Here is a 25,005-nt window from a genome sequence, read left to right as displayed (position 1 = left end):
CCCTCTCCCCTCACCCCCCAACCTCCCTCCCTCTCCCCTCACCCTCCCACCTCCCTCTCCCCTCATCCCCACCTCCCTCCCTCTCCCCTCACCCCACCTCCCTCTCCCCTTACCCCCACCTCTCTCCCTCTCCCTTCACCCCCCCCACATCTCTCTCCCCTTACCCCCATTCTCTCCCTCTCCCCTCAACCCCCCACTTCCCTCTCCCCTTACCCCCACTTCCCTCCCTCTCCCCTCACCCCCCCCCACCACCCTCTCCCCTCACCCCAACTCCCTCCCTCTCCCCTCACCTCGCCACCTCCTTCCCTCTCCCCTCACCCCCCCACCTCCTTCCCTCTCCCCTCACCCCCCCACCTCCTTCCCTCTCCCCTCACCCCCCCACCTCCTTCCTCTCCCCTCACCCCCCCCACCTCCTTCCCTCTCCCCTCACCCCCCCACCTCCCTCTCCCCTCACCCTCCAACCTCCCTCTCTCTCCCCTCACCCCCCAACCCTCCTCCCTCACCCCTTACCCCCCACCTCCCACTCCCCTTTCCCCCTACCTCCCTCTCCCCTTACTCCCACCTCCCTCCCTCTCCCCTCACCCCCCCACCTCCCTCCCTCTCCCCCACCTCCCTCCCTCTCCCCTCACCCCCACCTCCCTCCCTCTCCCCCACCTCCCTCCCTCTCCCTCACCTCTCCACCTCCCTCCCTCTCCCCTCAACCCCCCACCTCCCTCTCCCCTTACCCCCCACTTCCCTCTCCCCTCATCCCCCACCTCCCTCTCCCCTCACTTTCCTCTCCCCTCATCCCCCACCTCCCTCTCCTCTCACCCTCCAACCTCCCACTCCCCTCACCCTCCAACCTCCCCTCACCCACCCACCTTACTCCCTCTCCCCTCATCCCCACCTCCCTCCCTCTCCCCTCACCCCCCACCTCCCTCCCTCTCCCCTCACTCCCCCACCTCCCTCCCTCTCCCCTCACTCCCCCACCTCCCTCACTCCCCCACCTCCCTCTCCCTCCCCTCACCCCCCACCTCCCTCTGCCCTCACCGCCCACCTCCCTCCGTCTCACCTCACTCCCCCACCTCCCTCTCCCTCCCCTCATCCCCCACCTCCCTCTCCCTCCCCTCACCCCCCACCTCCCTCTCCCTCCCCTCACCCCCACCTCCCTCCCTCTCCCCTTACCCCCCACCTCCCTCTCCTCTTACCCCCACCTCCCTCCCTCTCCCCTTACCCCCACCTCCTTCCCTCTCACCTTACCCCCCCACCTCCCTCCCTCTCCCCTTACCCCCCACCTCCCTCTCCCCTCACCCCCCACCTCCCTCCCTCTCCCCTCACCCCCCTACCTCCCTCTCCCCTCACCCCCTACCTCCCTCTCCCCTTACCCCCACCTCCCTCCCTCTCCCCTCGCCCCCCACCTCCCCTGCTCTCGCCTCACCCCCCCACCTCCCTCTCCCCTTACACCCCACCTCCCTCTTCCCTTACCCCCACCTCCCTCCCTCTCCCCTCACCCTCCACCTCCCTCCCTCTCCCCTCACCCCCCCACTTCCCTCCCTCGCCCCTCACTCCCCTACCTCCCTCTTCCCTTACCCCCACCTCCCTCCCTCTCCCCTCACCCCCACCTCCCTCCCTCTCCCCTCACCCCCACCTCCCTCCCTCCCTCTCCCTCTCTTCTCCCCCTCCACTTCCCAGCCTCTCCCCCTACCTCTTCACTGCATCCCAATCCTCCCTCTCGGTGCTGCCCTGTTCCCTCTCTCTGTACCATCCCCTCGATCTAACCCACCTGGTGCTGGTGTTTAAATTCCAGCAGAGCTTCCTGCTCCTGCAGGATCTGTCCATCTGTCAGCTTCCTCTCGGTCTGTGTCAAGTGACCCAACAAAGTCTGAACCAAGGACTGAAAATGCTCAGCCTAACAGCAGAGAATGTGGATTCAGTTTCATAGAGAACAACTGGTCAAGCTTTGGAAAACACTTAAAATACAACTGCAGAATCCCAGCGTGGCTCTGTGCCTGGCTCTCCCAGTCACCAGGAGGCTCTGCCAGCTCTGTGTTAATGTCTCACTCTGCCCGTGAATGTGTCGATTACAAATTCATCCGGTAATCCCCTGGCTGCCTCCATCATTCTCCATCCAGGAGAGTATTTGTAATAAAGTTGATGAATTAACTGTGCAAACAGCTATTAATAAATATAATGCAATTGGGATCACAGAGACCTGGCTCCAGGGTGACCAAGGCTGGGAACTGGACAACCAGGTTTATTCACTTTTCAGGAAAGACAGACAGAAAGGGGTGAGGTAGTGTGGCTGGTTAAGGAGGAGATTAACACAATAGTAACTGAGGACATTAGCCTATACAATGGGTGGAGCTGCAGAACACTAAAGGGATAAAGACGTTAGTGGGAGTTGTGTACAGACCAGCTGTTGGTGTAATATTGGGGATTATATCTAGCAGGAAAGTAGAGATGTATGCAGTAAGGTTACAGCAGTTATTATGGGTGACTTCAATCTACATATTGCTACCAGTTTGTCAGTTCAATCAATGTGATGGTGGAGGATTCCCTGGAATGTATGATGGATGGTTTCTGTGACCAATATGTCAAGGAACTGACCAGAGAGCTGGCCACCCTAGACTGGGTGTTATGTAATGAGAGAGGATTAATTAGCAACGCTGTGGTGTGAGATCCTTTGGGAACAGTGATCATAATGTGGTAGAATTCTTCATTAAGGTGGAGAGTGACACAATTAAAGCTGAACCTAGGGTCCTGAACTTAAAGAAAGCGAACTTTGATGGTATGAGGCATGGATTGGCAAGAATAAACTGGCCAGGATCCTTCAGGGGTGGCTAGTGGATGGGCAATGGCAGATAGTTAAAGAACACACAGATTAACTGCAACAGTGGTACACCGGAGTCTGGTGTCAGAGTAAAACAGGGAAGGTGGCTCACCCATCGCTAACAAGGTCAGAAAATGCTGACAACCATGTACTGGGAGAAATTTAAAATTCAGCAGGAGGAGGGAGGACCAAGGGTTTAATTTGGAAAGGGAAGGTAGAATACGAAGGTAAGCTGCAGAAAATCAATGGCAAAAGCTTCTATAGAAACGTGAAAAGAAAAAGACTGGTGAAGAGAGATGTAGGTTCCTTGCAGGTGGCATCAGGTGAATTCATAATGGACAATAAAGAGATGACAGAGCCAGTTCAACAGATACTTTGGATCTGTCTTCATTAAGGAGGACCCAAATAACTTTCCAGAACTACAAGGGGACAGAGGCTCAAGCCTGAAGGAGGAACTGAAGGAAATCCTATTAGTCAGGAATTGGTTTTGGGGAAATTGATGGGATTAAAATCCAATAAGTCTCCAGGGCCTGATACTCTGTATCCCAGAATACTTAAGGAAGTGGCCCGAGAAATAGCAGATGCATTGGTAATTATTTTCCAACATTTATAGACTGTGGAAGAGTTCCAATGGATTGGAGGGTAGCTAATGTACTCCACTCTTTAAAAAGGAAGGGGGAGAGAAAGTGGGGAATTATAGACCAGTTAGCCTGACATCAGTGGTGGGGAGAATGCTGGAGTCAATCATTAAGGATGTAATAACTGAGCATTTGGAAAGCAGTAACAGAATCGGTGCTAGTTGGTATGGATTCACTAAAGGGAAATCATGATTGACAAATCTTCTGGAATTTTTGAGGATGTGACCAGTCAAGTGGACAAGAGGAAATCAGTAGATGTTATGTATCTGGACTTTGACAAGGTTCCACCCAAGAGATTAAAGCTCATGGTATCAGAGATAATGTACTAACATGGATAGAAAACTGATTGGCAGACAGGAGGCAGAGAGTTGGAATAAACAGGTCCTTTTCAGAGCGGTAGGCAGTGATGAGTGGGGTACCACAGGGTTCAGTGCTGGAACCCCAGCTGTTCACAATATATATGAATGACTTGGTAAAGGAATCGAATGCAATTTCTCCAAATGTGCAGATGGGTGGCAGTGTGTGCTGGGAGGAAGATGCTAGGAGGTTGCAGGGTGACTTGGACAGACTGGCTGTGTGAGCAAATACTTGGCAAATGCGATATAATGCTGATAGATGTGACAATATTCTCTATGGAGAGCTTGCATCCAGGAAGAGACCTACTGGGCATCCCCAACGATGTCTGCATGAGGGATATGAAGGCACTTGAGATCATAGAACATGGAAATGTACAGCACAGAACAGGCCCTTTGGCCCACGATGTTGTGCCGAAGGTTAATCCTAATGTAAAATATAGTAACTTAACCTACGCACCCCTCAACTCACTGCTATCCATGTGCATGTCCAGCAGTCGCTTAAATGTCCCCAATGACTTTGCTTCCACCACTACCGCTGGCAACACATTCCATGCATTCACAACTCTCTGCATAAAGAATCTCTGATGTCTCCTTTACACCTTCCTCCTAATATCTTCAAGCTATGACTTCTTGTACCAGTCAACCCTGCCCTGGGGAAAAGTCTCTGGCTATTGACTCTATCCATTCCTCTCATTATCTTGTACACCTCGATCAGGTCTCCTCTCTTCCTCCTTCTCTCCAGAGAGAAAACTCCGAGCTTAGTCAACTTCTCTTCATTAGGCAAGCTCTCCAGTCCAGGCAGCATCCTGGTAAACCTTCTTTGCACCCTCTCCAAAGCCTCTGTATTTTCCTATAGTAGGGCGACCAGAACTGGACACAATATTCCAAGTGTGGTCTCACCAGGGACTTGTAGAGCTGTAGCAAAACTTCGCGGCTCTTGAACTCAATCCCCCTGTTAATGAAAGCCAAAACACCAAATGCTTTCTTAACAACTCTATCCACTTGGGTGGCAACTTTGAGGGATCTATGTACTTGCACACCCAGATCCCTCTGTTTTTCCACACTGTCAAGAATCCTGTCTTTAATCCTATATTCAGCATTCGAGTTCGACCTTCCAAAATGCATCACTTCACATTTGTCCAGGTTGAACTCCATCTGCCATTTCTCAGCCCAGCTCTGCATCCCGTCTATGTATCGCTGCAGCCTGCAGTAGCCCTCTATACTATCGACGACACCTCCAACCTTAGTGTCATCTGCAAATTTACTAACCCACTCCTCAACCTCCTCAAACAAGTCATTTATAAAAACTACAAAGAGCAGAGGCCCAAGAACAGAACCCTGCGGGACCCCACTCAACACTGACCTCCAGCAGAATACATTCCATCTACAACCACTCTCTGCCTTCTGTCAGCCAGCCAATTCTGAATCCAGATAGCTAAATCTCCCTGTATCCCATACTTCCTGACTTTATGAATGAGCCTACCAAGTCATTCATGTATATTGTGAACCTTATCAAATGCCTTGCTGAAGTCTATATAGAGGAGAAAGTGAGGTCTGCAGATGCTGGAGATCAGAGCTGAAAATGTGTTGCTGGAAAAGCGCAGCAGGTCAGGCAGCATCCAGGGAACAGGAGAATCGACGTTTCGGGCATAAGCCCTTCTTCAGGAATGAGGAAAGTTTGTCCAGCAGGCTAAGATAAAAGGTAGGGAGGAGGGACTTGGGGGAGGGGCGTCGGAAATGTGATAGGTGGAAAGAGATCAAGGTGAGGGTGATAGGTCAGACTGGGGTGGGGGCGGAGAGGTCGGGAAGAAGATTGCAGGTTAGGAAGGCGGTGCTGAATTCGATGGATTAGACTGAGACAAGGTGGGGGGAGGGGAAATGAGGAAACTGGTGAAATCCGAGTTCATCCCTTATGGTTGGAGGGTTCCTAGGCGGAAGATGAGGCGTTCTTCCTCCAACCGTCGTGTTGTTGTGGTCTGGCGATGGAGGAGTCCAAAGACCTGCATATCCTTGGTGGAGTGGGAGGGGGAACTGAAATGTTGAGCCACAGGGTGGTTGGGTTGGTTGGTCCGGGTGTCCCAGAGGTGTTCTCTGGAATGCGCCGCAAGTAGGCGGCCTGTCTCCCTAATATAGAGGAGGCCACATCGGGTGCAGAGGATGCAATAGATGATGTGTGTGGAGGTGCAGGTGAACTTTCCTCATTCCTGAAGAAGGGCTTATGCCCGAAACGTCGATTCTCCTGTTCCCTGGATGCTGCCTGACCTGCTGCGCTTTTCCAGCAACACATTTTCAGCGCTGAAGTCTATATACACCACATCCACTGCTCGACCATCTTTGACCTGTCTTGACACCTCCTCAAAGAACTCAATAAGATTTGTGAGGCATGACCTACCCCTCACAAAGCCATGCTCACTGCCTTTAATCACACTATGTATTGTCACTACAGCATTGGACTCTTCAGTCACAAGCGACGTTGCTTCAGGGAAGCAGAAAGCTAGAACAATGAGGATACAACCCATGGTCAGCCATGACTGAAAAGAGCCTCACTATCTACTTTGGTCACAAAACAGGAAGGCAGATTATGATCTGAATGGTGGCAGTTTAGGAAAAGGTGAGGTGCAATGAGACCTGCGTGTCATGGTGGAACAGTTGCTGAAGGTTGGTATGGGGGTGCAGCGGGCAGCGAGGAAGGCTAATGGCATGTTCTCCATCACAGCGAGACGATTGGAGTATCGGAGTAGGGATGTCTTGCTGCAGTTACACAGGGCCTTGGTGAGGCCACACCTTGAGTATTGTGTACAGTTTTGATCTCCTAGTCTGAGGAAGGACGTTCTTGCTATTGAGAGAGTTCAGTGAAGGTTCACCAGACTGATTCCTGGGATGGTAGGACTGACATATGAGGAAAAACTGGATAGATTGGGCTCCTACTCACAGGAATGTAGAAGAGCGAGGGAGAAACATATAAAATTGTGATGGGACTGTCCAGGCTAGATGTGAGAAGAATGTTCTTGATGTTGGGGAGGTTCAGAACAAGGGGTCACAGTCTAAGAATAAGGGGTAAGCCATTTAGGACTGAGATGAGGAAGAATTTCTTCACCCAGAGAGTTGGGAACCTGTGGAATTCTCTCACAGAGGAAGCTGTTGGGGCCAGTTCATTCGATGTATTCAAGAGGGAGCTGGACGTGCTCCTTGTGGCTAAAGGGGTATGGGGAGAGGGTGGGAATGGGATACTGAGACTGCATGATCAGCCGTGATCATATTGAATGGTGGTACAGGCTCAAAGGGCTGATTGGCCTCTTCCTGCACCAATTTTCTATGTTTCCAAACCATGAGATACAAACAAGTGAACAATTCACCGTTCCCTCCAGTACTAGGCCCTTTGAAAGTAGACAGATTTGTCACTGCATTGTGAATATGTCACATCGAGGAATACTGCAAGAAGCAGATCGATAATATCAAACAGCATGCGATAACATGAAGGAGCAGATAAATCAGGTCTGAATATCCCTGACTCCAATCAGGCCTAAAGCAGACCGAGGTACAAAAAAGACTACAGCAGAATTCCAGTCCCTTAAGGCATCTGATGTATATTGTTGCTCAACAATGAGCCGCTCAGTCACCATCACGCACAAGAGCATGAGCTCCTCAGGGTTACACTTGTTGACAATGTGATAAGGTGATGGTTGACACCAGGTTCCTACCTGACACAGTGCAGCTTCAAGCAGAGACTGCTTCAAGACGGAAATGTTGCACACGTGCTCCCACTGTTTATTCAGTTCCTCCATCTGAGCTTTCAGCCAGACACAGTTGACACCTGTGTTTTTGTTCAGCTCCCTGAAGGTACGTTTCAGAGCCCTCACACAACTGGCCCGTTTGCCCAACTCCTTCTGAAAGACCTGCAGATGGACCCAGACAGAACTGAATCTGAAACTTTAGCTGTTTATCAACCAGAAGTAAGTCTTAATATTCACAGCACTCATCTGACCATGAGCTAAAAGTATGATAGAAAGTACAACAGAAATAGATAAAAAGTCCAGTTCTAAATGACTCGAGTGGCTTTGACTGAAGTGATTATTGACTCTGGGAGTCGGGGACTTTGTGAAACAGCAGCTGACATTTTGAAATTCTGACAGTGATTTCAGACAAAGAAATGAAGTGGCAATGTTGCTAAGGCCTGATGATTCCTGGAGGCTTCCACTTGGCATCTATTGGCAGCTTACAATGCTCATCGTTTTTAACAGGTTTTAAGACAAAATTCTGCCTTCAAGAATAAGTCAATGGCACAGGGAAACTTTTTTTTTATTATTTCTGGGACATGCATTTATAGCCTGTCCCTAGTTGCCCCTTGACAAGGTGGGGGTGAGCTGCCTTCTTGAACCACTGCAGTCCATGTGCTGTGGGTAGATCCACAATGTCATTAAGGAGGGAATTCCAGGATTTTGACCCAGCGACACTGAAGGAATGGCAGTGTCATAGTGGAAGGAGTCCACCAACACAACATGGTGAGCAGTCGTGTGTATTTGAATGAGACTGCAGCTACTCTGGCGAGGAGTTGATTAGTAAATTTGCAAATGACAGTAGGGTCAGCAGAGTTGGGTAGTGCTGAAGGATGTTACAGGTTATAGAGGGACATAGATAAGCTGCAGAGCTGGGCTGAGACATGGTAAATAGAGTTTAATGTGGTAAAGTGTGAGGTAGTTCACTTTGGAAGAAGTAACAGGAATGCAGAGTACTGGGCTAATGGTAAAATTCTTGGCAGTGTAGATGAGCAGAGAGATCTCAGTGTCCAGGTGTGTAAATCCCTGAAAGTTGTGACCTAGTTTGATAGAGCAAAAGAAGGCATATGGTGTGTTGGTGTTTATTGGTAGTGGGATTGAGTTTCGGAGCCATGAGGTCATGATGCAGCTGTACAAAACTCTGGTGCGGCCACATTTAGAGTATTGCATACAGTTCTGGTCACTGTCTTATAGGAAGGATGTGGAAGCTTCGGAAAGGGTTCAGAGGGGATTTACGAGAATGTTGCCTGGTATGAATGCAGGGTCTTATGAGGAAAGGCTGAGGGAACTGAGACTGTTTTCATTAGTGAGAAGAAGGTTGAGAGGTGACTTAATAGAGACATATAAGATAATCAGAGGGTCAGATAGGGTGAACAGGGAGAGCCTTTTACCAAGTATGGTGACGGCGAGCACGAGGGATCATAGCTTTAAATTGAGGGGTGATAGATATAGGACAGATGTCAGAGGTAGTTTCTTTACTCAGAGGAGGAGGGACGTGAAACGCACTGCCTGCAACAGTAATAGACTTGCTAACTTTAAGGGCTTTTAAATGATCATTGGATAAACATATGGATGAAAATGGAATAATATAAGTTAGGTGGGCTTCAGAATGATTCCTGAAGAAGGGCCTGTGCCCGAAACGTCGAATCTCCTGTTCCCTGGATGCTGCCTGACCTGCTGTGCTGTTCCAGCAATAAAGTTTCAACTTTGATCTCCAGCATCTGCAGACCTCACTTTCTCCTCTTCAGAATGGTTCCATAGATGAGCGCAACATTGAGGGCAGAAGGGCCTGTGCTGCGCTGTATTGCTCTGTTCTATGAATTAACTGTGGACAGACGTGGGGAGGTTTGTTGTTGTTCTTCGGCATGGAGAGGGAGCAAATGTGTTGGAGGGTGAGTTGAAGGAGGGGTTGAGGGAGGTGGGAGATTGGCTGGGTGTTTGGGAGGAGAAGTTGGGAAAGGGGTCAGGTATTTAGGGTGGGGGAGGGGGTATGATGTGTATCTGGATGATAAATTCAGGCAATGAGTGCCTTCTTAAGAATATATGGGCGGCACGGTGGCACAGTGGTTAGCACTGCTGCCTCACAGCACCAGAGACCAGGGTTCAATTCCCGCCTCAGGCGACTGACTGTGTGGAGTTTGCACGTTCTCCCCGTGTCTGCGTGGGTTTCCTCCGGGTGCTCCGGTTTCCTCCCACAGTCACAAAGATGTGCAGGTCAGGTGAATTGGCCATGCTAAATTGCCCGTAGTGTTAGGTAAGGGGTAAATGTAGGGGTATGGGTGGGTTGCGCTTCGGTCGGTCGGTATGGACTTATTGGGCCGAAGGGCCTGTTTCCACACCTTACGTAATCTAATATATAAAAGCCCAGTTCAGGGAAACTGTTTGCAGGAGTCAGAGATTAGAACATAGAACATAGAACATAGAACAATACAGCACAGAACAGGCCCTTCGGCCCACGATGTTGTGCCGAACTTTTAACCTAGATTAAGTACCCATCCATGTACCTATCCAAATGCCGCTTAAAGGTCGCCAATGATTCCGACTCTACCACTCCCACGGGCAGCGCATTCCATGCCCCCACCACTCTCTGGGTAAAGAACCCACCCCTGACATCTCCCCTATACCTTCCACCCTTCACCTTAAATTTATGTCCCCTTGTAACACTCTGTTGTACCCGGGGAAAAAGTTTCTGACTGTCTACTCTATCTATTCCTCTGATCATCTTATAAACCTCTATCAAGTCACCCCTCATCCTTCGCCGTTCCAACGAGAAAAGGCCGAGAACTCTCAACCTATCCTCGTACGACTTCCTCTCCATTCCAGGCAACATCCTGGTAAATCTTCTCTGCACCCTCTCCAAAGCTTCCACATCTTTCCTAAAGTGAGGCGACCAGAACTGCACACAGTACTCCAACTGTGGCCTAACCAAAGTCCTGTACAGCTGCAACATCACTTCACGACTCTTGAATTCAATCCCTCTGCTAATGAACGATAATACTCCATAGGCCTTCTTACAAACTCTATCCACCTGAGTGGCAACCTTCAAAGATCTATGTACATAGACGCCAAGATCCCTCTGTTCCTCCACCTGACTAAGAACCCTACCATTAACCCTGTATTCCGCATTCTTATTTGTTCTTCCAAAATGGACAACCTCACACTTGGCAGGGTTGAACTCCATCTGCCACTCCTCAGCCCAGCTCTGCATCATATCTAAGTCCCTCTGCAGCCGACAACAGCCCTCCTCACTGTCCACAACTCCACTAATCTTCGTATCATCTGCAAATTTACTGACCCACCCTTCGACTCCCTCATCTAAGTCATTAATAAAAATTACAAACAGCAGAGGACCCAGAACTGATCCCTGCGGAACTCCACTTGTAACTGGGCTCCAGGCTGAATATTTACCATCTACCACCACTCTCTGCCTTCGACCGGTTAGCCAGTTTTCTATCCAATTGGCCAAATTTCCCTCTATCCCATGCCTCCTGACTTTCCGCATAAGCCTACCATGGGGAACCTTATCAAATGCCTTACTAAAATCCATGTACACTACATCCACTGCTCTTCCCTCATCCACATGCTTGGTCACCTCCTCGAAGAATTCAATAAGACTTGTAAGGCAAGACCTACCCTTCACAAATCCGTGCTGGCTGTCCCTAATCAAGCAGTGTCTTTCCAGATACTCATAAATCCTATCCCTCAGTACCCTTTCCATTACTTTGCCTACCACAGAAGTAAGACTAACAGGCCTGTAATTCCCGGGGTTATCCCTATTCCCTTTTTTGAACAGGGGCACAACATTCGCTACTCTCCAGTCCCCTGGTACCACCCCCGTTGCCAGTGAAGACGAGAAGATCATTGCCAACGGTACTGCAATTTCCTCTCTTGCTTCCCACATAATCCTAGGATATATCCCGTCAGGCCCCGGGGACTTGTCTATCCTCAAGTTGTTCAAAATGTCCAACACATCTTCCTTCCTAACAGGTATCTCTTCTAGCTTACCAGTCCATTTCACACTCTCCTCTTCTACAATACGGTCCCTCTCGTTCGTAAATACTGAAGAGAAGTACTTGTTCAAGACCTCTCCTATCTCTTCCGACTCAATACACAGTCTCCCACTACTGTCCTTGATCGGACCTACCCTCGGATGGGGGAATTCCCTAGAGCTGTTTTTGGGAGATTTAAATTTGTGATGGATCTTCCCCATGGAATTGCCAAGCCCACAGTGTCTCTGAGCTTGGACAGTGAGCTCCATTGACTAACAGTGTGTAGGGACAGGATGGAAACAGCAGATACATGAAGTGATGGATACACAATAAGAACATGAACAGTTACCTTGTGGTTCTCAATGAACGTTTTCACAGATTGGACGTCACCACTTACTCGGGCTTGCTCATTCAGTGTGACCTCTGCCCTGTACAACCAGTCCAACACCACCTGCAGAGATTCACTCAATCTACCCGAAGACAATAAAACTTCTTCAATCATGGACTGCCTGTAAAACCAGATAATACCCGTCAATAATCAATGGAAACAACCAGCTACAGGGTCAGTGCTGAGGGAGCGCTGCACTATTGGAGGGTCAGTGCTGAGGGAACACCACACTGTCGGAGGGTCAGTGCTGAGGGAGCGCTGCACTGTCAGAGGGTCAGTGTAGAGGGAGCGCTGCACTGTCGAAGGGTCAGTGCTGAGGGAGCGCTGCACTGTCGGAGGGTCAGTGCTGAGGGAGCGCTGCACTGTCGGAGGGTCAGTGCTGAGGGAGTGCCGCACTGTCAGAGGGTCAGTGCTGAGGGAGCACTGCACTGTCAGAGGGTCAGTGCTGAGGGAGCACCACACTGTCGGAGGGTCAGTGCTGAGGGAGCGCTGCACTGTCAGAGGGTCAGTGCTGAGGGAGCGCTGCACTGTCAGAGGGTCAGTGCTGAGGGAGCGCTGCACTGTCAGAGGGTCCGTGCTGAGGGAGCGCCGCACTGTCGGAGGGTCAGTGCTGATGGAGTGCCGCACTGTCGGAGGGTCAGTGCTGAGGGAGTGCCGCACTATCGGAGGGTCAGTGCTGAGGGAGCGCTGCACTGTCAGAGGGTCAGTGCTGAGGGAGTGCCGCACTATGGAAGGGTCAGTGCAGACGGAGTGGGCACTGTCGGAGGGTCAATGCTGAGGGAGTGCCGCACTATGGGAGGGTCAGTGCAGACGGAGTGGGCACTGTCAGAGGGTCAGTGCAGAGGGAGCGCTGCACTATGGGAGGGTCAGTGCTGAGGGAGTACCGCACTGTCGGAGGGTCAGTGCTGAGGGAGTGGGCACTGTCGGAGGGTCAGTGTAGAGGGAGCGCTGCACTGTCAGAGGGTCAGTGTTGAGCAAGCGTTACACTGTTGCAGGGTCAGTGCTGAGGGAGTGCTGCATTGTCGGAGGGTCAATGTAAGGCAGTGTTGGAGATCTTGTGGTGCCTGTTGAGGGGCACTGAAGACAACATTTATCCCTGAACCAAGAGAATTGAAATCATTATCAGCACAAAAGAAAATGACACAGTATTTCCAACAAGGATACAGGACGTTCAAACAAGAAAGTCCCTCTCGTTAGTAATGTTTATTTTATTGCCACGTGGGACACCAGCATCATTGGCTGGGCCAGCATTTACTGCCCAGGAACCTATTCCGCTGTTTGAGAGACTGCGGGACTCCTGGAGGGTGTGCGGAAAATTGCTTTTCCTGAGGTGGCCTCGAACAGGAGAGGGGTCACTGGCTGTTTTTTGTCATTTACAATAATCTAGATGTTTGAAATTCTTGAGGTTGAGTGATTTTAGAGGGTCAGGAGGAAATCTGATTGAGCTCAAAAGTAAGAATGGTGTCTCATTGAGAGAAGAGATTTTTTTTTCAAAGTAGTTAAGGGGCTGAGTAAGCTCAGACGGACATGAGGGTTTGCCTTACAGTCTGTAGGTTATTAATCTGAGACAATGAAGGATCTCAGCTTTGCTCATGTATATGGAAGAGTACATCATAGTTTTATCATCGAATCTCTACAGTGTGCAAACAGGCCATTTGGCCCAACAAGTTCACATCGACCCTCCGAAGAGTAACCCACCCAGACCCATTCTTCTACCCTATTACCGTAACCCACCCAGCCTGCACATCTCTGAACACTACGGGCAATTTAGCATGGCCAGTTCACCTAACCTGCACATCTTTGGACTTTGGGAGGAAACCGGAGCACCTGGAGGAAACCCACGCAGACACGGGGAGAATGTGCAAACTCCACACAGAGAGTCGCCCGAGGCTAGCATCGAACCCAGGTCCCTGGTGCTGTGAGGCAGCAGTGCTAACCACTGAGCCACTGTACCGCCCACATTGTTTTCAGGAACGATACAGGAAGAATCGGTTACACCAAAATTAAAGACTCAGGATAAGGGATTAATTCTTTGGTTCACATCACTGTAAAATGGTGGGGAATAGTCTGAAGTTCTGTTTTGCAGACCGATTCAAAATCTCTGTATTTCATGTTAAGATAGCTTCATTTCTTTGTGTGTAACAAATGTCTGTTCATGGAGAATATGCAGTGCCATTTGTCTGGGTTTCAGGGAATGATGACCACAGTAATGTCCAAAGTGATTTTTTTTCTCATTCGCACATGAGATGTGGGTGTCACTGGTTGGGCCGGTATTTATTACCCGTCCCTAGTTGCCCCTTGTGAGGGTGGGGGTGAGCTGCCTTCCTGACCCGCTGCAGTTCACCTCCTTGAGTTGACCCACAATGCCTTTAGGAGGGAATTCTCAGACCTGGTGACAATGAAGGAATGGTGATATGTTTCCAAGTTAGGATAGTGAGTGGCTGGGAGGGGAACTTGCAGGGGGTGGTGTTCCCATGTATCTGCTGCCCTTGCCCTTCTAGATGGAAGTGGTCGTGGGTTTGGAAGGTGCTGTCTGAGGATCTTTGGTAAATTTCTGTGTATGGCTTGATTTTCTGGACCAATTCATTGAGGAACCAAGTGGAGAACATGCAGTCCTAAACCAGGTACTATGTAATGCGAAAGAAATAAGTGGATGGATTCAAACAGAGAAACTGATTGGCAGACGGGAAACCAAGGTGGACTAAATGGGTCGTTGACCAAATGGCAGACAGTGTGCAGTGCTGCGTTCCAGGGTTCACTGAGGTCCCCACCACTGGGTCCCTTGTTGTTTGTGATTTATATAAATGATGTGGATGAAATGTTGATGATGGAAAGATTGGTCTGGTGGATGTCAGTGAGTAGGAAGGTCTTTGGTTACAGAACAGTATGACCCAGTTGGTCAGGTGGATAGATCAGTGGCAGATGGAATTTGAGCTTGATAAATGTGAAGTGATGCACTTTGAAAGAAGATGAGGGAATATTCAATGTCAGGGTACTCGGAAGCTCAGAGGGATCTTGGAGTGTTTATCCACAGATCCCTGAATGTGAATCAATACCTGCACAGAGATTTTCCATTCAGGCTGTTCCAGTGTTCACTCAGGTCTGTCACCTGCTCCTGCAGATCCTCCCGGTCGCCTGGATGTTCTGCTTTGTCCATTAGCGCCTTCCCGATTCTCAATGTCACTTCATAAACTGCCCTTTTCCCTCGCAGCTCTTTCATTAATTCCTGAATTCAAAAGCCAACAATTCTTACATTTTCACATTTAAAATAATGTTTGTGGGACACTGTGACAGTGAACAGGACACATGGGGAGTGAACATAGAACATTCCAGAGTGGTACAGATCCTTCGGCCCTCGATGTTGCTCCGACCTGTGAAAACAATCTGAAGCCTATCTAACCTACACTATTCCATTCTCATCCATATATTTATCCAATGACCATTTAAATGTCCTTAATGTTGGCAAGTCTACCACTGTTGCAGGCAGTACGTTCCACCCCCCAAATACTCTGAGTAAAGAACCTGCCTCTGACATCTGTCTTAAATCTCTCACCCCTCAATTTGTAGTTATGTCCCCTCGTACAAGCTGATGTCATCATCCTAGGAAAAAGTCTTTCACTGTCTACCCTATCTAATCCTCTGATCATAGAACATAGAACATAGAACATAGAAGAATACAGCGCAGTACAGGCCCTTGGGCCCTCGATGTTGCGCCGATCCAAGCCCACCTAAACTACACTAACCCACTATCCTCCATATACCTATCCAATGCCCTCTTAAATGCCCATAAAGAGGGAGAGTCCACCACTGTTACTGGCAGGGCATTCCATGAACTAACGACTCGCTGAGTGAAGAACCTACCCCTAACATCAGTCCTATATCTACTCCCCCTTAATTTAAAGCTATGCCCCCTTGTAATACCCGACTCAATACGCGGGAAAAGGTTCATACTGTCGACCCTATCTAACCCCCTAATCATCTTGTACACCTCAATCATGTCACCCCTAAACCTTCTTTTCTCTAGTGAAAACAGCCCCAAGTGCCTCAGTCTTTCCTCATACGATTTTCCTTCCATACCAGGCAACATCCTGGTAAACCTCCTCTGCACCCGTTCCAATGCCTCCACATCCTTCCTATAGTATGGCGACCAAAACTGCACACAATATTCCAGATGCGGCCGTACCAGAGTCTTATACAACTGCATCATGACCTCAGGATTCCGGAACTCAATTCCTCTACCAATAAAAGCCAGTACGCCATATGCCTTCCTCACCGCACTATTTACCTGGGTGGCAACTTTCAGAGATCTGTGTACATGGACACCAAGATCCCTCTGCTCATCCACACTACCAAGTATCCGACCATTAGCCCAGTACCCCATCTTTTTGTTATTCTTCCCAAAGTGAATCACCTCGCACTTAGCTACATTGAATTCCATCTGCCACCTTTCTGCCCAGCTCTGCAGCTTCTCTATATCCTGCTGTAACCTGCCACATGCTTCCTCACTGTCAACAACTCCTCCGACTTTCGTGTCATCCGCAAACTTGCTCACCCAACCTTCTAACCCCTCTTCCAGGTCATTTATAAAAATGACAAACAGCAATGGTCCCAAAACAGATCCTTGCGGAACACCGCTAGTGACGGCACTCCATGAAGAAACTTTGCCATCAACTACTACCCTCTGTCTTCTTCCATCCAGCCAATTCCTAATCCAAACCTCCAACTCACCCTCAATGCCATATCTCCGTATTTTCTGCAGTAGCCTACCATGGGGAACCTTATCAAACGCCTTACTAAAATCCATATATACCACATCTACCGCTTTCCCCTCATCAACCTCCTTCGTCACCTTTTCAAAGAATTCAATAAGGTTTGTGAGGCACGACTTGCCCTTCACAAAACCATGCTGACTATCCTTGATCACATTATTCCTATCTAGATGTGCATAAATCCTATCCCTTACAATTCTCTCTAAGACTTTGCCCACAACAGAAGTGAGACTCACCGGCCTATAGTTACTAGGGCTATCCCTACTCCCCTTTTTGAACAAGGGAACCACATTTGCTATCCTCCAGTCTTCTGGGACTACTCCTGTAGACAAAGAGGACATAAAAATCAAGGCCAATGGCTCTGCAATCTCCTCCCTTGCTTCCCAGAGAATCCTAGGATAAATGCCATCAGGCCCAGGGGACTTATCTATTTTCACCTTTTCCAGGATTTCCAACACCTCTTCTCTACATACCTCAAAGCCATCCATTCTACTTATTTGTGCCTCAGTATTCTCATCGACAACAATGCCCTGTTCCTGAGTGAATACTGAAGAAAAGTATTCATTCAGTGTCTCCCCAATCTCTTCCGCCTCCACACGCAACTTCCCCCTACTATCCTTGACTGGACCTATTCCTACCCTAGTCATTCTTTTATTCCTAACATACCTATAGAAAGCCTTAGGGTTTTCCCTAATCCTATCTACTAAGGACCTTTCATGTCCCCTCCTTGCTGCTTTTAGCTCTCTCTTCAGGTCCTTCCTGGCTACCCTATAACTCTCAATCGCCCCAATTGAACCTTCACGTCTCATCTTGAGATAGGCCGCCCTCTTCCATTTAACAAGGGATTCCAATTCCTTATTAAACCACGGCTCCCTCGCACGACCCTTTCCTACCTGCCTGACCGGTACATAATTATCAAGGACACTCAATAGTTGCCCCTTGAACAAGTTCCACATATCATTTACACTCTTGCCTTGGAGTCTACTTTTCCAAGCCACACATCCTAAGTCATGCCTCACCGCATCATAATTTCCCTTACCCCAGCTATAATTCTTGCCCTGTAGTACACACTTATCCCTCTCCATCATGAGTGTAAAAATCACCGAATTATGGTCACTATCCCCAAAGTGCTCACCTACCTCTAATTCTAACACCTGGCCTGGTTCGTTACCCAGAACCAAATCCAGTATGGCCTCACCTCTTGTTGGCCTGTCTACATATTGTGTCAGGAAACTCTCCTGCACACATTGAACAAACACTGACCCATCTAACGAACTTGAGCTATAGCTTTCCCAATCAATATCAGGAAAGTTAAAGTCCCCCATAACAACCACCCTATTACTGTCACTCATCTCCTGAATCACCTTCCCAATCCTTTCTTCAATGATTCTAGGACTATTAGGAGGCCTGTAAAAGACTCCTAACAGGGTGACCTCGCCTTTCCTATTCCTAACCTCAGCCCAAACTACCTCAGATGGCAAGTCCTCATCCATCGTCCTTTCCACCGCTGTAATACTATCTTTGACAAGCAATGCCACACCTCCCCCTCTTTTACCCCCACCTCTAAACCTACTAAAACATTTAAATCCCGGAACCTGCAACAGCCAATCCTGTCCCTGTTCTAGCCATGTCTCCGTAATAGCCACAACATCGAAGTCCCAGGTACCAACCAACGCTGCAAGTTCACCTACCTTATTTCGTATACTTCTTGCATTGAAGTATACACACTTCAAGCCACTTCCCTGTTTACAGGCACCCTCCTTGGAAATTGATGCCATGTTCCTCACCTCCCTACACTCCAGGCCCTGCACCCTGAAGCTACAATCTGGGTTCCCATGCCCCTGCCGAGTTAGTTTAAACCCCCCCCAAGAGCACTAGCAAACCTCCCCCCAAGGATACTGGTTCCCCTCAGGTTCAGGTGTAGACCATCCTGTTTATAGAGGTCCCACCGTCCCCAGAAAGAACCCCAGTTATCCAAAAACTGGAACCCCTCCCTCCTGCACCATCCCTGAAGCCACGCATTTAATTGTTCTCTCTCCCTATTCCTCGAATCTCTATCACGTGGCACGGGTAACAAACCAGAGACAACAACTCTGTTTGTTCTAACTCCAAGCTTCCAACCTAGCTCCCTGAAAGCCTGTCTAACATCCTCAGCACTCCTCCTACCTATGTCGTTGGTGCCAATGTGGACCACGACTTCGGGTTGCTCCCCCTCCCCCTCCAGGACCCGGAAAACACGATCAGAGACATCACGTACCCTTGCACCTGGGAGGCAACATACCAAACGTGAGTCTCTCTCGTTCCCACAAAACCGCCTATCTGTGCCACGAACTATCGAGTCCCCAATTACTACTGCTCTGCTCTTCACCCTTCCCTTCTGAGTAACGGGGACAGGCTCCGTGCCAGAGACCTGAGCCCCGTTACTTACCCCTGGTAAGTCATCCCCCCCACAAGTATCCAAAACGGTATACTTGTTCTTGAGGGGAATGGCCGCAGGAGGTCCCTGCACTGGCTGCTTCCTCCCAGTCCCCCTCACTGTAACCCATCTATCTGCCATCTTTGGAGTTACTACTTCCCTATAACTCTGATCTATGACCCCCTCTGCCTCCCGAATGATCCGAAGTTCATCCAACTCCAGCTCCAGTTCCCTAACACGGTCTTGGAGGAGCTGGAGATGGGTGCACTTCCTGCAAGTGTAATCGGCAGGGACGTCGATGGCATCCCTCACCTCATACATGTTGCAGGAGGAACATTGCACTGCCTTCACTGCCATCCCTCTAAAGCTAACTGTTTAAACAAAAACTGTCTAAATAATACAAGCAAAATTCAGCACTTACCTGCTTGCCACAACAGATGTTATTATTAGGTTAGAGGAGGAGGGCGGGTGGGAGGCACTACCCGTGTAGTGCCTCGGGTTCCTCTCCTTCACGCTTTTAAAGGGGGAAAAAACTAACCCAGCTAAGCTTACACTAACTGCTTCCGGGTCTCGGCTGCCCCTCTGCTTGCCGTCACTTCCTCTGCTGCTCCCGCTCTTTCTGTGAAGGAGAGAGAAAACAAAACACCGATGCCCGCTACAGGTAAGTAATTTTGAAAAAAACTCTTACCTTAGCTGTAGTCTCCCGGGTTCACCTCAACTCGGCCGCTGCTCCCACTCAAATGACCGTTGGTGGTGAAACAGTGAGTATTTATACTCACAGTTCTCCTTCCCGGCTGCCCCTCTGCTTGCCGTCACTTCCTCTGCTGCTCCCGCTCTTTCTGTGAAGGAGAGAGAAAACAAAACACCGATGCCCGCTACAGGTAAGTAATTTTGAAAAAAACTCTTACCTTAGCTGTAGTCTCCCGGGTTCACCTCAACTCGGCCGCTGCTCCCACTCAAATGACCGTTGGTGGTGAAACAGTGAGTATTTATACTCACAGTTCTCCTTCCCGGCTGCCCCTCTGCTTGCCGTCACTTCCTCTGCTGCTCCCGCTCTTTCTGTGAAGGAGAGAGAAAACAAAACACCGATGCCCGCTACAGGTAAGTAATTTTGAAAAAAACTCTTACCTTAGCTGTAGTCTCCCGGGTTCACCTCAACTCGGCCGCTGCTCCCATTCAAATGACCGTTGGTGGTGAAACAGTGAGTATTTATACTCACAGTTCTCCTTCCCGGCTGCCCCTCTGCTTGCCGTCACTTCCTCTGCTGCTCCCGCTCTTTCTGTGAAGGAGAGAGAAAACAAAACACCGATGCCCGCTACAGGTAAGTAATTTTGAAAAAAACTCTTACCTTAGCTGTAGTCTCCCGGGTTCACCTCAACTCGGCCGCTGCTCCCACTCAAATGACCGTTGGTGGTGAAACAGTGAGTATTTATACTCACAGTTCTCCTTCCCGGCTGCCCCTCTGCTTGCCGTCACTTCCTCTGCTGCTCCCGCTCTTTCTGTGAAGGAGAGAGAAAACAAAACACCGATGCCCGCTACAGGTAAGTAATTTTGAAAAAAACTCTTACCTTAGCTGTAGTCTCCCGGGTTCACCTCAACTCGGCCGCTGCTCCCACTCAAATCTTGTATGTCTCTATCAAATCCCCCCTTAGCCTTCTTCTTTCCAATGAGAACACACCCAAGTCTCTCAGCCTTTCCTCATAAGATCTTCCCTCCAGACCAGGCAACATCCTGGTAAATTTCCTCTGCACCTTTTCCAATGCTTCCACATCCTTCCCAAAATATGGGGACCAGAACTGTACACAATATTCCAAGTGAGGCCGCACTAACGTTTTGTATAGTTGCAGCATAACATCATGACTCCAGAACTCAATCCTACCAATGAAAGCTAACACACAGTATGCCTTCTTAACAGCACTATCACCCTGGGTGGCAACTTTCAGGGATCTATGTACATGGACTCCAAGATCCCTCTGCACATCCACACTACCAAGAATCTTTCCATCGACCCAGTACTCTGCCTTCCTGTTATTCTTCCCAAAGTGCATCACCTCACATTTATTTTCCCTGATCCTATTTGCCAATGACTTCTCATGGACAGAGATTTAACTTTAGTAAACCACAGCTCCCTCACTCAACCACTTCCTCCATGCCTGACAGATGTCAGAGGCAAGTTCCTTACTCAGAGAGGGGTAAGGGCGTGGAATGCCCTACCTGCCAATGTAGTTAACTCAGCCACATTAGGGAGATTTAAACAATCCTTAGATAAGCACATGGATGATGATGGGATAGTGTTGGGGGACGAGCTGAGAATAGTTCACAGGTCGGCGCAACATCGAGGGCCGAAGGGCCAGTTCTGCGCTGGATTGTTCTATGTTGAAACAGTGAATGGGTTTATGGGGAGTGAATAGGGTACACGGAGTGAACGGGGCACACGGAGTGAATGGGGCACACGGAGTGAACGGGGCACACGCAAAGTGACCGGGGCACACGCAAAGTGACCGGGGCACACGGAGTGAACAGGGCACACGGAACATGAACAGGGCACACGGAAAGTGAACAGGGCACATGGATTGAATGGTTCACACGCAAAGTGACCGGGGCACACAGAGTGAACAGGGCACACGGAAAGTGAATGGGGCACACGGAGTGAACGGGGCACACGGAAAGTGAACAGGGCACACGGAAAGTGAATGGGGCACACGCAAAGTGAACAGGGCACACGGAAAGTGAACAGGGCACACGGAAAGTGAACAGGGCACACGGAGTGAACAGGGCACACAGAAAGTGAACAGGGCACACGGAAAGTGAATGGGGCACACGCAAAGTGAACAGGGCACACGGAAAGTGAACAGGGCACACGGAAAGTGAATGGGGCACACGGAGTGAACGGGGCACACGGAAAGAGGACGTGGCACACGGAGTGAACGGGGCACACGGAAAGTGAACAGAGCACACGGAAAGTAAATGGGGCACACAGAGTGAACGGGGCACACGGAAAGAGGACGTGGCACACGGAAAGTGAACCAGGCACACGGAAAGTGAACAGAGCACACGGAAAGAGAACGGGGCACATGGAAAGTGAACGGGGCACACGGAAAGTGAACCAGGCACACGGAAAGTGAACAGAGCACACGGAAAGTGAACAGGAAACACGGAAAGTGAACGGGGCACATGCAAAGTGAATGAGGCACACGGAACATGAACAGGGCACACGGAAAGTGAACGGGGCACACGCAAAGTGAACGGGGCACACAGAGAGAATGCGGCACACGGAAAGTGAACAGGGCACACGGAGTAAACGGGGCACATGGAAAGTGAACGGGGCACACGGAAAGTGAACGGAGCAAACGCAAAGTGAACGGGGCACACGGAACGTAAACGGGGCACACGGAAAGTGAACGGAGCACATGGATTGAACCATTCACACGCAAAGTGAACCGGGCACACAGAGAGAACGGGGCACACGGATTGAACGGGGCACATGAAAAGTGAACAGGGCACACGGAAAGTGAACGGGGCACACGCAAAGTGAACGGGGCACACAGAGAGAATGCGGCACACGGAAAGTGAACAGGGCACACGGAGTAAACGGGGCACATGGAAAGTGAACGGGGCACACGGAAAGTGAACGGGGCACAGGCAAAGTGAACGGGGCACACGGAGTGAACAGGGCACATGGAAAGTGACCGGGGCACACACAAAGTGAATGGGGCACACGGAAAATGAACAGGGCACACGGAACGTGAACAGGGCACACGGAAAGTGAACGGAGCACATGGATTGAACCGTTCACACGCAAAGTGAACCGGGCACACAGAGAGAACGGGGCACACGGATTGAACGGGGCACACGGAAAGTGAACGGGACACACGGAAAGTGAACAGGGCACACGGAAAGTGAACTCGGCACATGGAGTGAACGGGGCACATAGAAAGTAAACGTGGCACACGGAAAGTGAACGGGGCACACGGAGTGAACAGGGCACACAGAAAGTGAACGGGGCACACGGAAAGTGAACGGGGCACATGGAAAGTGAACAGGACACAGGGACTGAACGGGGCACACGCAAAGTGAACCGGGCACACGGAAAGTGAACGGGGCACACGGAAAGTGAACAGGGCAAACGCAAAGTGAATGGGGCACACGGAAAGTGAACGGGGCACACGGAACGTGAACGGGGCAAACGGAAAGTGAACGGGGCACATGGAGTGAACAGGGCACACAGAAAGTGAACGGGGCACACGGAAAGTGAACCAGGCACACGGAAAGTGAACAGAGCACACGGAAAGTGAACAGAGCACACGGAAAGTGAACGGGGCACACGCAAAGTGAATGAGGCACACGGAACATGATCAGGGCACACGCAAAGTGAATGGGGCACACGCAAAGTGAACAGGATACACGGACTGAACGGGGCACTCGCAAAGTGAACCGGGCACACGGAAAGTGAACGGGGCACACGGAAAGTGAACAGGGCACACGGAACGTGAACGGGGCACACGGAAAGTGAACGGAGCACATGGATTGAACCATTCACACGCAAAGTGAACCGGGCACACAGAGAGAACGGGGCACACGGATTGAACGGGGCACATGAAAAGTGAACAGGGCACACGGAAAGTGAACGGGGCACACAGAGAGAATGCGGCACACGGAAAGTGAACAGGGCACACGGAGTAAACGGGGCACATGGAAAGTGAACGGGGCACACGGAAAGTGAACGGGGCACAGGCAAAGTGAACGGGGCACACGGAGTGAACAGGGCACATGGAAAGTGACCGGGGCACACACAAAGTGAATGGGGCACACGGAAAGTGAACAGGGCACACGGAAAGTGAACAGAGCACACGGAAAGTGAACAGGAAACACGGAAAGTGAACGGGGCACACGCAAAGTGAATGAGGCACACGGAACATGATCAGGGCACACGCAAAGTGAATGGGGCACACGCAAAGTGAACAGGATACACGGACTGAACGGGGCACTCGCAAAGTGAACCGGGCACACGGAAAGTGAACGGGGCACACAGAAAGTGAACGGGGCACACGGAAAGCGAACGGGGCACATGGAAAGTGAACGGGGCACACGGAAAGTGAACCAGGCACACGGAAAGTGAACAGAGCACACGGAAAGTGAACAGGAAACACGGAAAGTGAACGGGGCACACGCAAAGTGAATGAGGCACACGGAACATGAACAGGGCACACGCAAAGTGAATGGGGCACACGCAAAGTGAACAGGATACACGGACTGAACGGGGCACTCGCAAAGTGAACCGGGCACACGGAAAGTGAACGGGGCACACAGAGTGAACAGGACACAGGGACTGAACGGGGCACACGCAAAGTGAACTGGGCACACGGAAAGTGAACGGGGCACACGGAAAGTGAACAGGGCAAACGCAAAGTGAATGGGGCACACGGAAAGTGAACAGGGCACACAGAACGTGAACGGGGCACACGGAAAGTGAACGGAGCACATGGATTGAACCATTCACACGCAAAGTGAACCGGGCACACAGAGAGAACGGGGCACACGGATTGAACGGGGCACACGGAAAGTGAACAGGGCACATGGAGTGAACGGGGCACACGGAAAGTGAACGGGGCACACGGAAAGTGAACAGGGCACACGGAAAGTGAACGGGGCACACGCAAAGTGACCGGGGCACACGCAAAGTGAACGGGGCACACGGAGTGAACGGGGCACACGGAAAGTGAACAGGGCACACACAAAGTGAATGGGGCACACGGAAAATGAACGGGGCACATGGAGCGAACAGGGCACACAGAAAGTGAACGGGGCACACGGAGAAAACAGGGCACACGGAAAATGAACGGGGCACATGGAGTGAACAGGGC

General features: G+C 50.2%; 1 protein-coding gene across 1 annotated transcript in view; it reads right to left on the bottom strand.

Annotated features, from left to right (window-relative positions):
* Nucleotides 1–25,005, bottom strand: part of LOC148142212 (microtubule-actin cross-linking factor 1, isoforms 6/7-like) — a 353,137-nt gene that overhangs the window by 117,310 nt on the left and 210,822 nt on the right. Inside the window, exons 14-17 of the mRNA XM_087976987.1 lie at nucleotides 15,013–15,182; nucleotides 11,918–12,077; nucleotides 7,505–7,699; nucleotides 1,763–1,888 (exon numbers count right to left, since the gene is read on the bottom strand). Coding sequence (XP_087833113.1) covers nucleotides 1,763–1,888; nucleotides 7,505–7,699; nucleotides 11,918–12,077; nucleotides 15,013–15,182 — 651 coding nt within the window. The remainder of the gene's footprint in view (nucleotides 1–1,762; nucleotides 1,889–7,504; nucleotides 7,700–11,917; nucleotides 12,078–15,012; nucleotides 15,183–25,005) is intronic.

This window comes from Chiloscyllium plagiosum, unplaced genomic scaffold (assembly GCF_037043375.1).
Source record: "Chiloscyllium plagiosum isolate Xiang-an unplaced genomic scaffold, Cpla_swu_hap1 HiC_scaffold_30, whole genome shotgun sequence".
Lineage (NCBI taxonomy): Eukaryota > Metazoa > Chordata > Chondrichthyes > Orectolobiformes > Hemiscylliidae > Chiloscyllium > Chiloscyllium plagiosum.
The sequence above is the reverse complement of the archived record's forward strand: the minus strand, read 5'-3'. Positions and strand labels throughout refer to the sequence as shown.